Source organism: Eschrichtius robustus, chromosome 2 (genome assembly GCF_028021215.1).
Source record: "Eschrichtius robustus isolate mEscRob2 chromosome 2, mEscRob2.pri, whole genome shotgun sequence".
In the NCBI taxonomy this organism is placed as follows: domain Eukaryota; kingdom Metazoa; phylum Chordata; class Mammalia; order Artiodactyla; family Eschrichtiidae; genus Eschrichtius; species Eschrichtius robustus.
In genome coordinates this window covers 26665775-26682360 of record NC_090825.1, presented here as the reverse complement: position 1 = coordinate 26682360, position 16586 = coordinate 26665775, and the positions used below count along the sequence as shown (strand labels likewise).

General features: G+C 36.0%; 1 protein-coding gene across 2 annotated transcripts in view; it reads left to right on the top strand.

Moving 5' to 3' along the window:
• The window catches only part of ZFR (zinc finger RNA binding protein), a 78242-nt gene extending 65210 nt beyond the window's left edge, over positions 1-13032 (top strand). For both annotated transcript variants that reach the window (XM_068535201.1, XM_068535200.1), the window contains 3 exons: positions 8471-8582; positions 8701-8798; positions 11502-13032. In XM_068535201.1, coding sequence (XP_068391302.1) covers positions 8471-8582; positions 8701-8798; positions 11502-11681 — 390 coding nt within the window. In that variant the 3' untranslated portion in view covers positions 11682-13032. The remainder of the gene's footprint in view (positions 1-8470; positions 8583-8700; positions 8799-11501) is intronic.
• The last annotated feature ends 3554 nt before the right edge of the window (positions 13033-16586 follow it).

Sequence of the window (16586 nt, the reverse complement as noted above, 5' to 3'; positions counted from 1 at the left end):
CGAGGGCTTTCTCTAGTTGCGGCGAGCAAGGGCCACTCTTCATTGCGGTGCGCGGGCCTCTCACTGTTGTGGCCTCTCTTGTTGCGAAGCACAGGCTCCAGACACGCAGGCTCAGTAGTTGTGGCTCACGGGCCCAGCCGCTCCGCGGCACGTGGGATCTTCCCAGACCAGGGCTCGAACCCGTGTCCCCTGCATTGGCAGGCAGATTCTTAACCACTGCACCACCAGGGAAGCCCTACATGGCTCTTTTTGAATTATGGTTGTCTCAGGGTATATGCCCAGTAGTGGGATTGCTGGGTCGTATGGTAGTTCTATTTTTAGTTTTTTGGTTTTTTTTTTTAATTTTATTTATTTATTTATTTGTTTGTTTGTTTATTTATGGCTGTGTTGGGTCTTCGTTTCTGTGCGAGGGCTTTCTCTAGTTGTGGCAAGCGGGGGCCACTGTTCATCGCGGTGCGTGGGCCTCTCACTATCGCGGCCTCTCTTGTTGCGGGGCACAGGCTCCAGACGCGCAGGCTCAGTAATTGTGGCTCACGGGCCCAGCCGCTCCGCGGCACGTGGGATCTTCCCAGACCAGGGCTCGAACCCGCGTCCCCTGCATTAGCAGGCAGACTCCCAACCCCTGCACCACCAGGGAAGCCCTATTTTTAGTTTTTTAAGGAACCTCCATACTGTTCTCCATAGTGGTTGTATCAATTTACATTCCCACCAGCAGTGCAAGAGGGTTCCCTTTTCTCCACACCCTCTCCAGCATTTATTGTTCCTAGATTTTTTGATGATGGCCATTCTGACTGGTGTTAGGTGACACCTCATTGTACTTTTGATTTGCATTTCTCTAATGATTAGTGATGTTGAGCATCTTTTCATGCATTTGTTGACCATCTGTATGTCTTCTTTGTAGAAATGTCTGTTTAGGTCTTCTGCCCATTTTTAGATTGGGTTGTTTGTTTTTGTGATATTGAGCCACATGAGCTGCTTGTATATTTTGGAGATTAATCCTTTGTCAGTTGCTTCGTTTGCAAATATTTTCTCCCATTCTGAGGCTTGTCTTTTGGTCTTGTTTATGGTTTCCTTTGCTGTGCAAAAGCTTTGAAGTTTCATTAGGTCCCATTTGTTTATTTTTGTTTTTATTTCCCTTACTCTAGGAGGTGGGTCAGAAAGGATCTTGCTGTGATTTATGTCATACAGTGTTCTGCCTATGTTTTCCTCTAAGAGTTTGATAGTGTCTGGCCTTACATTTAGGTCTTTAGTCCATTTTTGAGTTTATTTTTGTGTATGGTGTTAGGGTGTTTTCTAATTTCATTCTTTTATATGTAGCTGTCTATTTTTCCTAGCACCACTTATTGAAGAGGCTGTCTTTTCTCCATTGTATAGTCTTGTCTTCTTTGTCAAAGATAAGGTGACCATATGTGTGTGGGTTTATCTCTGGGCTTTCTATCTTGTTTCGTTGATTCAGATTTCTGTTTTTGTGCCAGTACCATACTGTCTTGATTACTGTAGCTTTGTAGTATAGTCTGAAGTTGGGGAGCCTGATTCCTCCAGCTCCATTTTTCTTTCTCAAGATTGCTTTGGCTATTCGGGGTCTCTTGTGTTTCCATGCAAATTGTAAAATTTCTTATTCTAGTTGTGTGAAAAATACCATTGGTAGTTTGATAGGGATTGCATTGAACTTGTAGGTTGTTTTGGATAGTATAGTCATTTCCACAATATTGGTTCTTCCTGTCCAGGAGCATGGAATATCTCTCCATCAGTTTATGTTATCTTTGATTTCTTTCATCAGTGTTTTATAGTTTTCTGAGTACAGGTCTTTTGCCTCCTTAGGTAGGTTTATTCCTAGGTATTTTATTCTTTTTGTTGCGATGGTAAATGGGATTGTTTCCTTAATTTCTCTTTCTGATCTTTCGTTGTTAGTGTATAAGAATGCAAGAGATTTCTATGCATTACTTTTGTATCCTGCAACCTTACCAAATTCATTGATTAGTTCTAGTGGTTTTCTAGTGGTATCTTTAGGATTTTCTATGTATAGTGTCATGTCATCGGCAAACTGTGACAGTTTTACTTCTTCTTTTCCAGTTTGTATTCCTTTTATTTCTTTTCTTCTCTGATTGCTGTGGCTAGGACTTCCAAAACTATGTTGAATAATAGTGGTGAGAGTGGACCTCGTTGTCTTGTTCCTGATCTTAGAGGAAATGCTTTCAGTTTTTCACCCTTGAGAACGATGTTTGCTGTGGGTTTGTAGTGTATGGCCTTTATTATGTTGAGGTAGGTTCCCTCTTTGCCCACCCTCTGGAGGGTTTTTATCATAAATGGGTGTTGAATTTTGTCAAAAGCTTTTTCTGCATCTGTTGAGATGATCATGTGGTTTTTATTCCTTAATTTGTTAATATGGTGTATCACATTGATTGTTTTGCCTATATTGAAGATTCCTTGCATCCCTGGGAAAAATCCCACTTGATCATGGTGTATGATCCTTTTAATGTGTTGCTGGATTCTGTTTGCTAGTATTTTGTTGAGGATTTTCACGTCTATGTTCATCAGTGATTTTGGTCTATAATTTTCTTTTTTTGTGATCTCTTTGTCTGGTTTTGATATCAGGGTGGTGGTGGCCTCGTAGAATGAGTTTGGGGAGTGTTACTCCCTCTGTAATTTTTTGGAAGAGCTTGAGAAGGATAGGTGTTAACTCTTCTCTAAATGTTTGATACAATTCGCCTGTGAAGCCATCTGGTCCTGGACTTTTGTTTGTTGGAAGATTTTTAATTACAGTTTCAATTTCATTACCTGTGATTGGCCTGTTTATGTTTTCTAATTCTTCCTGGTTCAGTCTTGGAAGGTTGTACTTTTCCAAGGATTTGTCCATTTCTTTCAGGGTGTCCATTTTATTGGCATATAATTGCTTGTAGTAGTGTCTTAACGATCTTTTGTATTTCTGCGGTGTCAGTTGTGATCTCTCCTTTTTCATTTCTAATTTTATTGATTTGAGTCCTCTCCCTTTTTTTCTTGATGAGTCTGGCTAAAGGTTTATCATTTTTGTTTGTATCTTCTCAAAGAACCAGCTTTTAGTTTTATTGATCTTTGATATTTTTTCTTTGTTTCTGTTTCATTTAGTTCTGCTCTGATCTTTTTGATTTCTTTGCTTCTACTAATTCTGGGTTTTCTTTGTTCTTCTTTTTCTACTTGCTTTAGGTTTAAGGTTAGATTGTTTGAGATTTTTCTTGTTTCTTGAGGTGAGCTTGAATTGCTGTATACTTCCCTCTCAGAACTGCTTTTGCTGCATCCCATAGGTTTTGGATCATCGTGTTTTCATTGTCATTTGTCTCTAGGTATTTTTTGATTTCCTCTTTGATTTCTTCAATGATCTCTTTGTCATTTAGCAGCGCACTGTTTAGCCTCCATGTATTTGTGTTTTTTACTGTTTTTTTCTTGTAATTGATTTCTCCTTTCATAGCGCTGTAGTTGGAAAAGATGCTTGATACTATTTCAGTTTTCTTAAATTTTCCAAGGTTTGATTTTTGACCCAAAATGTGATCTATTCTGGAGAATGTTCCGTGTGCACTTGAGAAGAAAGTGTATTCTTCCACTTTCGGGTGGAATGTCCTAAAAATACCAATTAAGTCTATCTGGTCTATTGTGTCATTCAAAGCTTCTGTTTCCTTATTTATTTTCTGTCTGGATGATCTGTCTATTGGTATAAGTGGGGTGTTAAAGTCCCCCACTATTACTGTGTTGACTGTCGATTTCTCCTTTTATGGCTGTTAACATTTGCCTTACGTATTGAGGTGCTCCTATGTTGGGTGCATAAATATTTATAATTGCTACGTTTTCTTCTTGGTTTGATCCCTTGATCGTTATGTAGTGTCCTTTCTTATCTCTTGTAACAGTCTTTATTTTAAAGTCTATTTTATCTGATATGAGTATTGCTACTCCAGCTTTCTTGTGATTTCCACTTGCATGGAATATCTTTTTCCATCCTCTCACTTTCAGTCTGTGTGTGTCCCCAGGTCTGACATGGGTCTCTTGTAGACAGCATATGTAAGGGTCTTGTTTTTGTATCCATTCAGCCAGTCTGTGTCTTTTGGTTGGAGCATTTAATCCATTTACATTCAAGGTGACTATCAATATGTATGTTCCTATTACCATTTTCTTAATTGATTTGGGTTTGTTTTTGTGGGTCTTTTTCTTCTCTTGTGTTCCCTGCTTAGAGAAGTTCCTTTAGCATTTGTTGTAAAGCTGGTTTGGTGGTGCTGAATTCTTGTAGCTTTTGCTTGTGTGTAAAGCATTTGATTTCTCCATCAAATCTGAATGAGATCCTTGCTGGGTAGAGTAATCTTGGTTGTAGGTTCTTCCCTTTCATCCTTTAAATATGTCCTGCCACTGCCTTCTGGCTTGCAGAGTTTCTGCTAAAAGATCAGTTGTTAACCTTACAGAGATTCCCTAGTATGTTATTTGTTGCTTTTCCCTTGCTGCTTTTAATATTTTTTCTTTGTATTTAATTTTTGATAGTTTGATTAATGTGTCTAGTCATGTTTCTCTTTGGGCTTATCCTGTATGGGACTCTCTGTGCTTCCTGGTCTTGTGACTATTTCCTTTCCCATGTTAGGGAAGTTTTCGACTATAATCTCTTCAAATATTTTCTCAGACCTTTTCTTTTTCTCTTCTTCTTTGGGACCCCTATAATTCAAGTGTTGGTGTGTTTAATGTTGTCCCAGAGGTCTCTGAGACTGTCCTCGATTCCTTTCATTCTTTTTTCTTTATTCTGCTCCCTCACAGTTATTTCCACCATTTTATCTTCCAGCTCACCTATCCGTCCTTCTGCCTCAGTTATTCTGCTATTAATTCCTTATAGAGTATTTTTAATTTCATTTATTGTGTTTTTCATCACTGTTTGTTTGCTCTTTAGTTCTTCTAGATCCTTGTTAAATGTTTCTTGTATTTTCTCCATTCTGTTTCCAAGATTTTGGATCATCTTTACTATCATTACTCTGAATTCTTTTTCAGATAGGTTGCCTATTTCGTCTTTATTTATTTGGTCTTGTAGGTTCTTACCTTGCTCCTTCGTCTGTAACGTATCTTTTTGTCATTTCAATTTTGTTTTTGTTTTTGTTTTTGAGGGGTTGGGCTGTATTCCTGTCTTACTGGTAGTTTGGCGTGAGGCATCCAGCATTGGAGTTTGCAGGCCGTTGGATAGAGCGGGGTCTTCCTGCTGAGAAGAGGACCTCCGGGAGGCCTCACTCGGATTAATATTCCCTGGGGTCTGAGGTTCTCTGTTAGTCCAGCGGTTTGGACTCAGAGGTCCCACCGCAGGAGCTCGGGCCTGACCCCCGGCCTGGGAACCAAGATCCCACAAGCCATGTAGCGTGCCAAAAAAACCCCAGAAAGGATCAATACAATAACAAAGAATAAAAAACAAAATAAAATCAGAAAGATTAAAAAAAACATATTGGGAAAAATAGAAATATGATTGAAACAACCAGTCACTGGGGGTTCCTCCCGTCCCCTTAGGTGTCTGTGGTCCCTCACCAGTACCTGTTAGGTGCCCTAGTTTTCTGTCCTTTTACTTTTGAATGCGTACATTTCAGAGTATATAAACCTCTTGTGTTCTACTTTTGTTGCTTTCTTAACTGTAGACCTCTGCTTGGAGAACAACCATGTTCCATAGAAAATTAACATTTTTAAATTGCTTCCTTCAGAGCAAATGATCTCAGAAGGCAGAGAGTTGACTTAGTTTTATTGTGTGATTAAGATATATGGACTTTCTGTATTCCATAAATAATTCATTTCTTCCTTGGTTTTTAGTTAGTTTCTACCTTAATATATAAGTATAAATTACAAATTCCCACTTCTAAGGTCAGTCAGTAAGCAGATTTTGAAAGAGCTTTGAATTACTTGTAACATTTTATATCTTGACATAGCTATATTATAGCTGATTATTTAATACTTATTTTTCTCTTAACATTCTCTAAAAGTATTATAAATTTGAGGTATTTTGGGAAAGTTGCATATTTTAGGACATCAATTTTGTATTTTATTAACTTGTTAGTTATAAGCCTTGATTTCTTTTATTAGCAGGATTATTTTCATATTTCTTTCCAAAAGTATTCTGTTTCATAAACATTTATTGAGTGTTTTCATTTATTTATTTACTTACTTACTTCGTTGCCGTGTGCGGGCTTTCTCTAGTTGCAGCTAGTGGGGGCTACTCTTCGTTGTGGTGCGCAGGCTTCTCATTGCGGTGGCTTCTCTTGTTGCGGAGCACAGGCTCTAGGCATGCGGGCTTTGGTAGCTGTGGCACGCGGGCTCAGTAGTTGTGGCTTGCGGGCTCTAGAGCACAGACTCAGTAGTTGTGGCGCATGGGCTTAGTTGCTCCGTGGCATGTGGGATCTTCCCAGACCAGGGCTCGAACCCATGTCCGCTGCATTGGCAGGCGGATTCTTAACCACTGCGCCCCCAGGGAAGCCTATTGAGTATTTTCTACATACTGGCCACTTAGACTAGGCAGAGGGGTTCAAAATAAATGACATCTGGGGGACTTCCCTGGTGGCCCAGTGGTAAATAATCCACCTTCCAATGCAGGGGACGCAGATTTGACCCCTGGTTGGGCAAGTAAGATCCCACATGTCACGGGGCACCTGAGCCCAGCACCACAACTACTGAGCTCGTGCACCTCAACGAGAGAGCCCGTGTGCTGCAAACTACAGAGCCCACACACTCTGGAGCCGCCTGCCCTGGAGCCTGTGCTCCACAACTAGAGGAAAACCCGCACACCACAACGAAGAGCCCGCACCCAGATGAAAGATCCCACGTGCCTCAACGAAGACCCCGCGTGCCGCAACTAAGACCTGACGAAGCCAAAAAAAATAAATAAAATTTTTTAAAATCCAAAATAAATGACACTTGACAATCCTTTAATCTTCAAAGATTTCAGTCTTTTGGACATCTTGAAATAATACTTGACTTGTCTGGAAAGGAAAGGTGTTTATTCTACATTCATAGAGTCGTCTAGATAAGTGAAGCTGATTTCTTAAAATACTAAAATTTTAAAATGAAAATCCTTAAAAATTGTCCTGAACATCTTACTGCATTCTTCAGTTGAGTAAACTGAACCATCTTAATTTTTTTGTTGTAATTTACATTTATCATTATTAACATTCATTATTCTCAGATGTTTTTAACTTCATGCTTCCAGCTATCATTTTTTTATAGCTCTTAATGTGCACTATCTCTTTAAATTCACATCTCTCTTACAATTTATTCCTAATTTGTTTGGGACTGAAGCCTCCAAATGTCCAGCCTTTTAAGAATTATTCTTACTTAAAAGATCTGAGTAATGGCCTCGGGGTGAATAGGCGGATGTAGTTTTTACCTCTGATTAAATTTATGAGTTTTTTAAGTACACAACTAAAAATGGATTCTCCCTAAGGTATTTTCAGTTTCAGTATCATTTTAAGGATTTCATTCTAGTTGCAATCTATTTAGTTTCTTTGAAGTGTTATTGGTGGTTTTATTTATAATTTAAGTAAAAGCTACAACTTGGACAAACATTAAACATTATGCTAAGTGAAAGAAACCAGATACAAAAAGTCACATATTATATGGTTCCATTTGTATGAAGTATCTAGAAGAGGCAAATCTATAGAAATAGAAAGTGGTTTAGTTGTTGCCAGGGGATGGAAGAAAGGGAGGATGGAGAATGACTGCTAATAGGTATGGAGTTTTTTTGGGGGGTGATGAAAATGTTCTGGAATTAGAGAGTGGTTATGGTTGAACAACTTTGTAAATGTACTAAAAACCGCTGAGTTGTACGTTATATCTCAATTTTTAAACTCTAAATGGAAACAAATTTTTCTAATAAGAGACCCTTCAAAACGCTTTCTGGATCTAAATCTGTACTTTTTCTTTTATTCATTGGTTTATATTTTGAGTCTCTCAAGTGTAATTTACAGTGAAAGCATAAGTTGTGTTTTCCTTAAGGATAATAGAAGTACAGTTGTATGTTAAATGAAAGTTAGATAATTGTTCGTAAAGAAAACAAGTCTTTACTTAGTAGAATACTGTCTTGCTCTAACTACTTAGTATCATCAGTATGTAGGTATTAAAGAACATATGTATGTGAGTCCTAAATATCTAAAGAATTTTGAGGACTGTCATATTTTAATAAGAAAGGATAACAATAACTAAAAATAACAAAAAACCGTATTAATCTATTTTTCATTAAGCATAAATTATAAAATATTTTTAAGATGTCAATTATCTAGTCTTACTAATTTTGTTTTCATTACTTATTATTTAATTTTGATTATTTTTATGTTATATGTAATTTTTTTCTAATTTTGTGACTTGGTCTATGTAACTTTTTCAATCTTTAAAATTTTTAATGACAGTTTTGCAGGTAGTTTGTCATTCTGGTGTTTGAAAATGAATAATTCCTTTGGGCTGTAAGCTGTTAAGCACATTGTTACGTTTCTGTTTTTAGGCTATGGAGTTACTGGTAGAGAAAGCCATCAGTAGTGCTTCTAGTCCTCAGAGTCCTGGAGATGCGCTGAGAAGAGTTTTTGAGTGCATTTCTTCGGGGATTATTCTTAAAGGTAAGTTTTACTTCATTTTTAATGTTTGTTTTTGTGTTTGATGGTTGAATGAGAACTCTTCTTTATTTTACAAATGGATGATGGTAATGCTTTTTTCTCCCTACGGTGATTGCTGTAGGTAGTCCTGGACTTCTGGATCCTTGTGAGAAGGATCCCTTTGATACCTTGGCAACAATGACTGACCAGCAGCGTGAAGACATCACATCCAGTGCACAGGTACCAGTGTCTTCCTAATCCCAAAGCTTTGTTCTATCACTGCCCTTAAAGTTTTGGTTTTTTATAATTGTCCTTTAGAAAAAATCACTGTAAGTAAACCCTTAAAGAGAATATAATTTAAACTAGATTTCATTAATATACTCTTCAATTTTATTATTTTAACTATGTGTGTGTCTCATTAAGTGTATTATATAAATATAAAAATACAGCAGTATTTTCAGTGTCACTAAATCTGGGTATTACGTTGTATATCAAGATCAGTAGAGAAGCTATTTATGTCCTCTGGATGTACAGAAGTGATATGTTGTATGGTTTATGGAAATTTTTTTGTTATGTTTTAGCCTTTCCTGCCACTGAAAAAGCCAGCTAATGTAGTAATTAAAAGTGTGGGCCCTGAAGTCAAGACTCCCTGAGTTTGAATACCAGCTCTGCCAGCTCATCTGTAAGGGATAAGAGCAGTATCTATCTCAAATAGGATTGTTGGGAAGATTAAATAAGTTAATATTTCAATCAGTCTAAAACTGCTATAGCTTTCTTTTTTTGAGTCCAGAAGTGTACTAAGAGGAGAATAAGGTTAATCAGCCCCCTCAAAAAAGGAATTAAGTAAACCTTGTCTTCCTTGATATTGTTTAAAAATTCCAAGATGACTTTTTATGGGAATAATTTCAGTATCCTCAAATTTCGTTTGCTGCTAAATAATTTACAATGACACAGTAGAAATCTCTCCTTGTTAGAATTTAGGAAAGTATATCAATCACATGCAGAACAAGAGCTTACAGAGTGTGCACTCCATCCTCAGATGCTATTTTAGTTTTCCTTACTGGAGTACTCTTCTATTTAGAAACTCCTAATATTAGAAAAAGCTGATGATCAGTAGCAATATGTCTGTCGTAGAAGTGTATTACTACTATTCATTATTATACACCAGATATCTTTGGATATTTTCTTTTAATACAGAAGAAAACATTATTCTGTTTATCTTTGGGAAGGACCTTTTATAAGTATCTCTAAATAAAGAATTAGTATTCTGTTATGATAAATATTCCTAGTTTCACTTCAGAAAGTTAACAGCCTTATAACTTAGATGAGATAGAGAAGTACCCAGTACTGCCAAAGATCCAGAACTGCAGGCTTACACAGAATGCTGTATCAAGTTCCAACCAAGATGATTTGGGGACTTTTCAAGGTTTGAAAAGCCAGTCAATGAATGTATGAGCAGAGTTCTAAGGAACTAGAATCATCTAATCTGGAAAAAAGTTTTAGAACTGTAAATTCTCACTTGGATGATTGTAGTCAATAACTGTATCTCAGCTGAAGAAAATAAACAGGGATTAAAAATAGTCTAAATAGCAGCCACTGTGGAAAACAGTTTGGCACTTCCTCAATAAGTTAAACATAGAGTTACCATATGACCCAGCAGTTTGACTCCTAAGTATATTCAAAGAACTGCAAATACATGTTTATTAAAAAGTTATACACAAAAAATAATAAAAAATAAAAAAGTTTAAAAAAAAGAAATTTATGCACAAATATTCATAGAAGCATTGTGCATAATTGCCAAAAAGTGGAAACATCCCAAGTGTATATCAATTGATAGATAGGTGGATAAACAAATATAGTATATTCATACAGTGGAAAATTACTCAGCCATTAAAAGGAATGAAGTGCTGATACATAATATAATGTAGATGAATCTGAAAACCTTAATGTAAGTAAAAGAAGCCAGACACAAAAAGTCATGTTGTATGATTTCATTTATATGAAATGTCCATAGTAGACAAATCTATCAAGATAGAAAAGTAGATTAGTGGTTGTGAGGGCCTCAGGGTAGAGGAATTGAGGAATGACTGCTCTTGGGCCATGGGGTTTTTTTACGGGTGAGAGGTGGTGATGAAAATGTTCTGGAATTAGAGAGTGGTTATGGTTGAAAAACTTTGTAAGTATACTAAAAAAAAAAACGCTGAATTGTACACTTTAAGAGGGCAAATTTTATATGTGAATTATATCTCAAGAAATAGTCTAAACAGTTATATTGAAGGTTTAACTACATAATGAAAATTGCCATTTAATCAAATGACTGTAAAATTTCCTTATATTAGTTTAAAGGGTATATATCCCCCAGAAAACTGGGGAATTATGTCTCAAATAGCTTGTGACATATAAGGTCTTGTGACATTGATGCCTAACATACTCCTATGTATACATAGCCACATAGTGAAAAATCTTTTTTTTAGTTCATGAAGTAACAAGTTGTAGAAGTATAATCCTCATTTTGTAAACCTGGGGAGAGGTGTGTGTGTGTGTGTGTGCACACGTGTACCCCATGACTGAGCCTGTGTACATGGGCATCCACAGGAAGAGGGGGAAGATGAGTGAATATGAACCAAAGAGATGTTCATTCAATAAGTGAGACACTTTTGCTGTATATTGTTTTAGGATTTTTTTAATGAACATTATACTAATTTTTTTTAAGAATTATTTTTTTAACTTATGCTTTAAAAAACAAACAGCATGCACACATTAAAGCCTGAAAATAAAAACATCAGAACATATGGAGTATTTCATTTGTGAAACTTAATATCGTTCAAGATGTTTCTTTCATTAAACATGCTTTTTTATATTGTCATTTGGGGCTATAAACCTAATAAGAATTAATACTGGTTTTTTAAATTAACTAAATTCTGACTCTTTCTTTTGTTGTAGTTTGCATTGAGACTCCTTGCATTCCGCCAGATACACAAAGTTCTGGGCATGGATCCACTACCCCAAATGAGCCAACGTTTTAACATCCACAACAACAGGAAACGAAGAAGGGATAGTGATGGAGTTGATGGATTTGAAGCTGAGGGGAAAAAAGACAAAAAGGATTATGATAACTTTTAAAAAGTTTCTGTAAAATCTGCAGTGTTAAAAGACAACAGGTGCCCATTTGTTGGCTGTTTTTCATTCATAATGATGTCTACTTTGAAAAAATTATCAAGAATTTAAAGAATTTCATGGAAGAACCAAGTTTTTCTATGATATTAAAATCTTTTAATGTACAGTGTTAGGTATTATATGAATGGAAAGACACCCCCAAAAAACTGCTCCAACTAGGGGAAAAACAATTGTTCTGATTTTTTTTTCCCATTATTTTTGGTTTTATTTACTGATTGCCCTAGCTCCCCCTATATTTGTGTCTTTTATTAACTAGTCCTATTAAATCTTTACTATATTTAATGCAGTATTTGTGCTCAGTTGCTATGTGTATTTTGATATTTTTATTTAGAGGTTTTGTTTGCTGTTTGATACTAGTTGTTACTTTGTGTTACAGATATCCTTTACCCCCTCTTAATATTTTACAGCAGTACGTTTTTTTGTAACGTGAGACTGCAGAATTTCTTCCTTTTGCTATTCTTTATGTGATGGATTACAACACAAAAAAGTTATCCTGCCATTTAAGTGCTCAGAACTGAATGTTTCTGCAGATCTTGTGGCATTTGTCTCTCTAGTGTGATATATAAAGGTGTAATTAAGACAGATTTCTGTTAATCTAATCAAGTTTGCTGTTAGTTGTGCATTAGCAGTATAAAAGCTAATATATACTATATGGTCTTGCAACAGTTTTAAAGCCTCTGCATAATTGATAATAAAAATGCATGAAATTTTTGTTTTTAATACTTTTAAAATTATAATTTTAGGTTTGACACGTAGATCTTTGTACAGTTGACTTTTTGACATAGCAAGGCCAAAAATAACTTTCTGAATATTTTTTTCTTCTGCATAAGTGGAAAGGGCATTTTTCATATGTAAGTGGGCTAACCAATATTTTCAAAAGGAACTGTATCATTGTGCAACTAACAACAGTAACTAGCCCTTAATTATGAAGACAGTTCCTTATTGGTGTGTGTGAGATTACTCTAGCGACTATTACAGTATAATAATAGTTGAATGATCCCTCCCCCCTGTCCCCACACCCCATCACCCAGATAATTTACAGTTCTACTAACAGTGAGGTTGATAGAGTATTGCTGATTAAAAAAAATTAAGGTTATCTAAGGAAAAAAAAACAGAAAATTATTTGGTGTGGCCATCTTACCTGCTTATGTGTCCTACAAAAAGCTAAATATTCTAGCAGTGGTGTAATGAAAAGTTACATCTTACTGTTGATATATGTATGCTCTGGTACACAAATGTCATTTTGTTGTCACAGCACTACAGTGAAATACACAAATAAAAACTTAAATTCATATAATGACTTAAATGTATTATATGTTAGAATTGACATAAATACTTCTGCTTTGAAATGACGTATGCTTCAGTAAAACCATATTCAAATTTATTGGCTACTTACATCTTGTTATTTCTGACAAATGATGCTTCCTGGGCACATAATTTCCAGAAAATTCAATGGTAATTCAATACCGTCTTGGGTCAGGATCTTCCCCCAGGCTCTTAGAGGACCAGGAGACTGTAGGAGACAGCCGCTGGGGAAATAGAACAGGAGACTCTGATTCTTCTCCCAGATGTGTCACATACTGTCTTTGTAACTCGAGCAAGCATCTTTTCTTTTTTTTTTTTTTTTTTAATCTTTCCGGGTCTCATTTTAGTCACCCAGTAAAAAATTTGGAATTTTGTTTCTCACAGTTCTCTTACTTAAGAGAAGAAAAGAACTGACATTTATCACTCACTAATGACAGACACCATGCTAGGTCTTAACACGCGTTTTCCTGTTTAAAACTATCATAACAAATTAAGAGTAAGTGAAGGTGCTGTATTTCTTATTTTTTAGGTGAGAAAACTAAAGCCCAGAGTGGCTAATTAATGTTAATACATCAATTTAGTGACAGAGTTGAAATTGAAAGTCAGGTATCAAAGTTTATGCTCAGCACTTTCCCAGCCTGCTCCCTTCATCTTGCAATTAATTATGTTCTAAAAATGTTCTCAGCCCAAGTTCCAAATTTTTGCATTTAGTTTCAGGTGTCTTCATCCAGATATACAAGTGGTGCCACTTAAATTTTTTTACGAAGATAATTATTTCAGTATTATTTATTTTTGGCACGGCTTAATGGTTTTCACAGCTGTAGCTAGATCCACATTAACCATCTTATATGAAATAAAGTTGACTTGAGTATTTGTTAGTATCTCTTCTTCTGCTTTGACAGTTTTTAAAGAAAATTATAAACTTTCTAGTCAAAAGAAGCATTGGTTATCATGCTAATGCATTCTTGAACCAGTTGTTTCGGCAACTAATTTACTTATCAGTTTTCTCTGCATCTCAAACTAGCTCTCCTTGTTATTATAGTGCATGCTTATGTTTCAGTAATGATAACCCAGATAAAACAAATTGATTCCTCTCAACCATCCCCCAATTACATGATGCATTACAAATTAGATTTTTGTCTTCACCACTATTGTTTCTTCTATTTCTTTAAATAAGCTAGTATTAAAAATGAAAACTTCATCTCTATCCAAAATGATTGTTCCCTTTCTTGTCCAATATCTGTCCTCAAGATTGAGGAGTATCAGTGAAAAGGGTGGAGTGAAACTGAGTGAGGCCCTGTAGGGCTTTTGTACTGAATTTGGCAGAGCTAACTTAAAAATTTTTTCCCAATAAAGGGCAAATTTTATAGTGTCATGGATAATATGCATAGCAGTGATCTCAAATTTGTTCATGAGAGTCATGTGGGGAACATTCTAAATATTAAGATTCCTAAACCCTAATTCCAGAAATTTCTGACTAAGGGGGGCCAGAATAAGCCTGAGAATGTGCATTCTAAGATGACTTTCTCTTAGTTTGTTTGAACGGATTGTTCATAACATGTTACAAAAGTCAAAAATTATAAAGGGGTTTACAGCATAAAATACCTTCTGCCTCCCCTTGTTTTCCCATTACATGGTTCCCCTTTCCAGAGGTAGTGTTATCCATTTGTATATCCTTCCACACATGGTCTGTGCACATGTCAACATAAACCTGTGCTCCCCTTTGTACAAATGGCTGGATACTGCGTACATTGTTCTGAACCTTGCCTTTTCTCATTTAATGTATCTTGGAGTCTTGGAGGTTGTTCTGTATCAGTACACATAGGGAAACTGCATTTTTAACAAGCACTGTAGGATCATCCCAAATCAGTTTTTTTCTTTAATTATAGGTGATTCTGATGCAAGTTGTACATGGATCATGCTTTAATAAACATGCTTTACAGTTCAGAATTAAATTATTTTAAGTTTAGTATTAAAGGTATTTTATGATCAGCTATACAATATGGCAATAAGTTTATTGCAGTATTTAGCAAATCATAATATCCCTATTCCCTAAGCAATTTTATTGATTAGTTGTTGTCTAGGTAATTTTAGTAAGCTATAGTCTAGTTAATTTTAGTCCTCCTTTGTCTTTTTATTTTCATACTAATCTTTATTTATTCACACATTTGATAAAAATGTCACAGGCAGGAGTGAAATCATTACAATGACGTAAGTACAGACCAACCCCAAGTGCAGAGTCAAATGGCCAAAAAGCACATGTGCAGCGCACAGCTCCGTAACGTGTGTACTCACACTACTCTCCCCACACCACCCACGTCCCAGCAGTCACAGGCGCTAAGTTCCGTTAGTCCTCCTTTATCTTGCTTAGGGTAATAATAGTAGATGTAAAATAAAGTCTGCAAAGAGGAAACAATTCTATAACTTAAAACTTTGAGTAGTATTTTTGAACAATGCTGAAACTGGTTCCATGTTAAATACAAAGCTATTCACTTTAATATAGTAAGATACTGGTACTAGAGACAAAGGGTCTTCAGTTTGGAAAGGGCCGTTTAATCAGTAACCTAATGTGAAATATTTTTTTAAAAAGTAATCTGTTGCATGAAAGTACGAAAAGGCAGTTAAGTTGATCCCAGCTAATTAATCACTCATAAAATACGCTAATGTTAGAGAGTTCACAAGTAGAAAGGGAAAATGGCAGAGAACATAACTAGGGCTTGGATCAATGTAGGCCCTATATTAAGTAAATACAGGATAATGCAGTATGACAGGTTCCTGATGGGAAAAAGTCCAGAGTGTTGTAATTTACCTTGAGCTTTGCCATAAGCTGTTTAAAAAGAGCAAATTGTACTTCAGTGTGATATAGTGTGCGTTATGATGTAGACAAAAACAGAAGGCCTGCCTTTTGCTAATGCATAATGTGGAGGGCTGGAAGGAAGTTAAAACCTGCATTACCAATCACAACTAATTTTAGTGAGCACTGCAAGCCTTTTAACAGCGAAGGCGCATACTTGTATCCTTTGTCTTAGTGATACCCAAAATTGAGAGATATACAGTCCTCCTACACTAGGCATTAGTCACACCATATCTGGAATCTGGTGTTCAGTTCTGGGCATTAATTTTAATGTGATATTCAAAAAAGAATGACCAAGATAGTGAATTTGTTCAAAATTATGGCATGTAGTTGGAACCGCAGAGCAGGAGGGACAAAAGATGATATGGGAGAGAGAAAGGATTATAGGTACCTTCTAATATGAATAGCTATAGGAAAAAAAAAGAACAATTGGAAGAAATGGCTTTTTAAAAATATTAACTGCAACGATAAAATGAATGGGGTTACTTACAGAGAAGTTGTTGCCGACCCCTTACATTGTTCAGGGGTCAGCTGTAGCACTTTCCATGGTTCTATATCATTGGCATCTTCTTATATGTACATGCTATTGATGATCTCATCCACCTTCCAAGTTTCATCAGGTACTCCTTTTGTTATGTTTATTTCCAAATCCTTTCTGTCAGTCCAAACTCCAGTCTTGCCTTTTTTCTTTC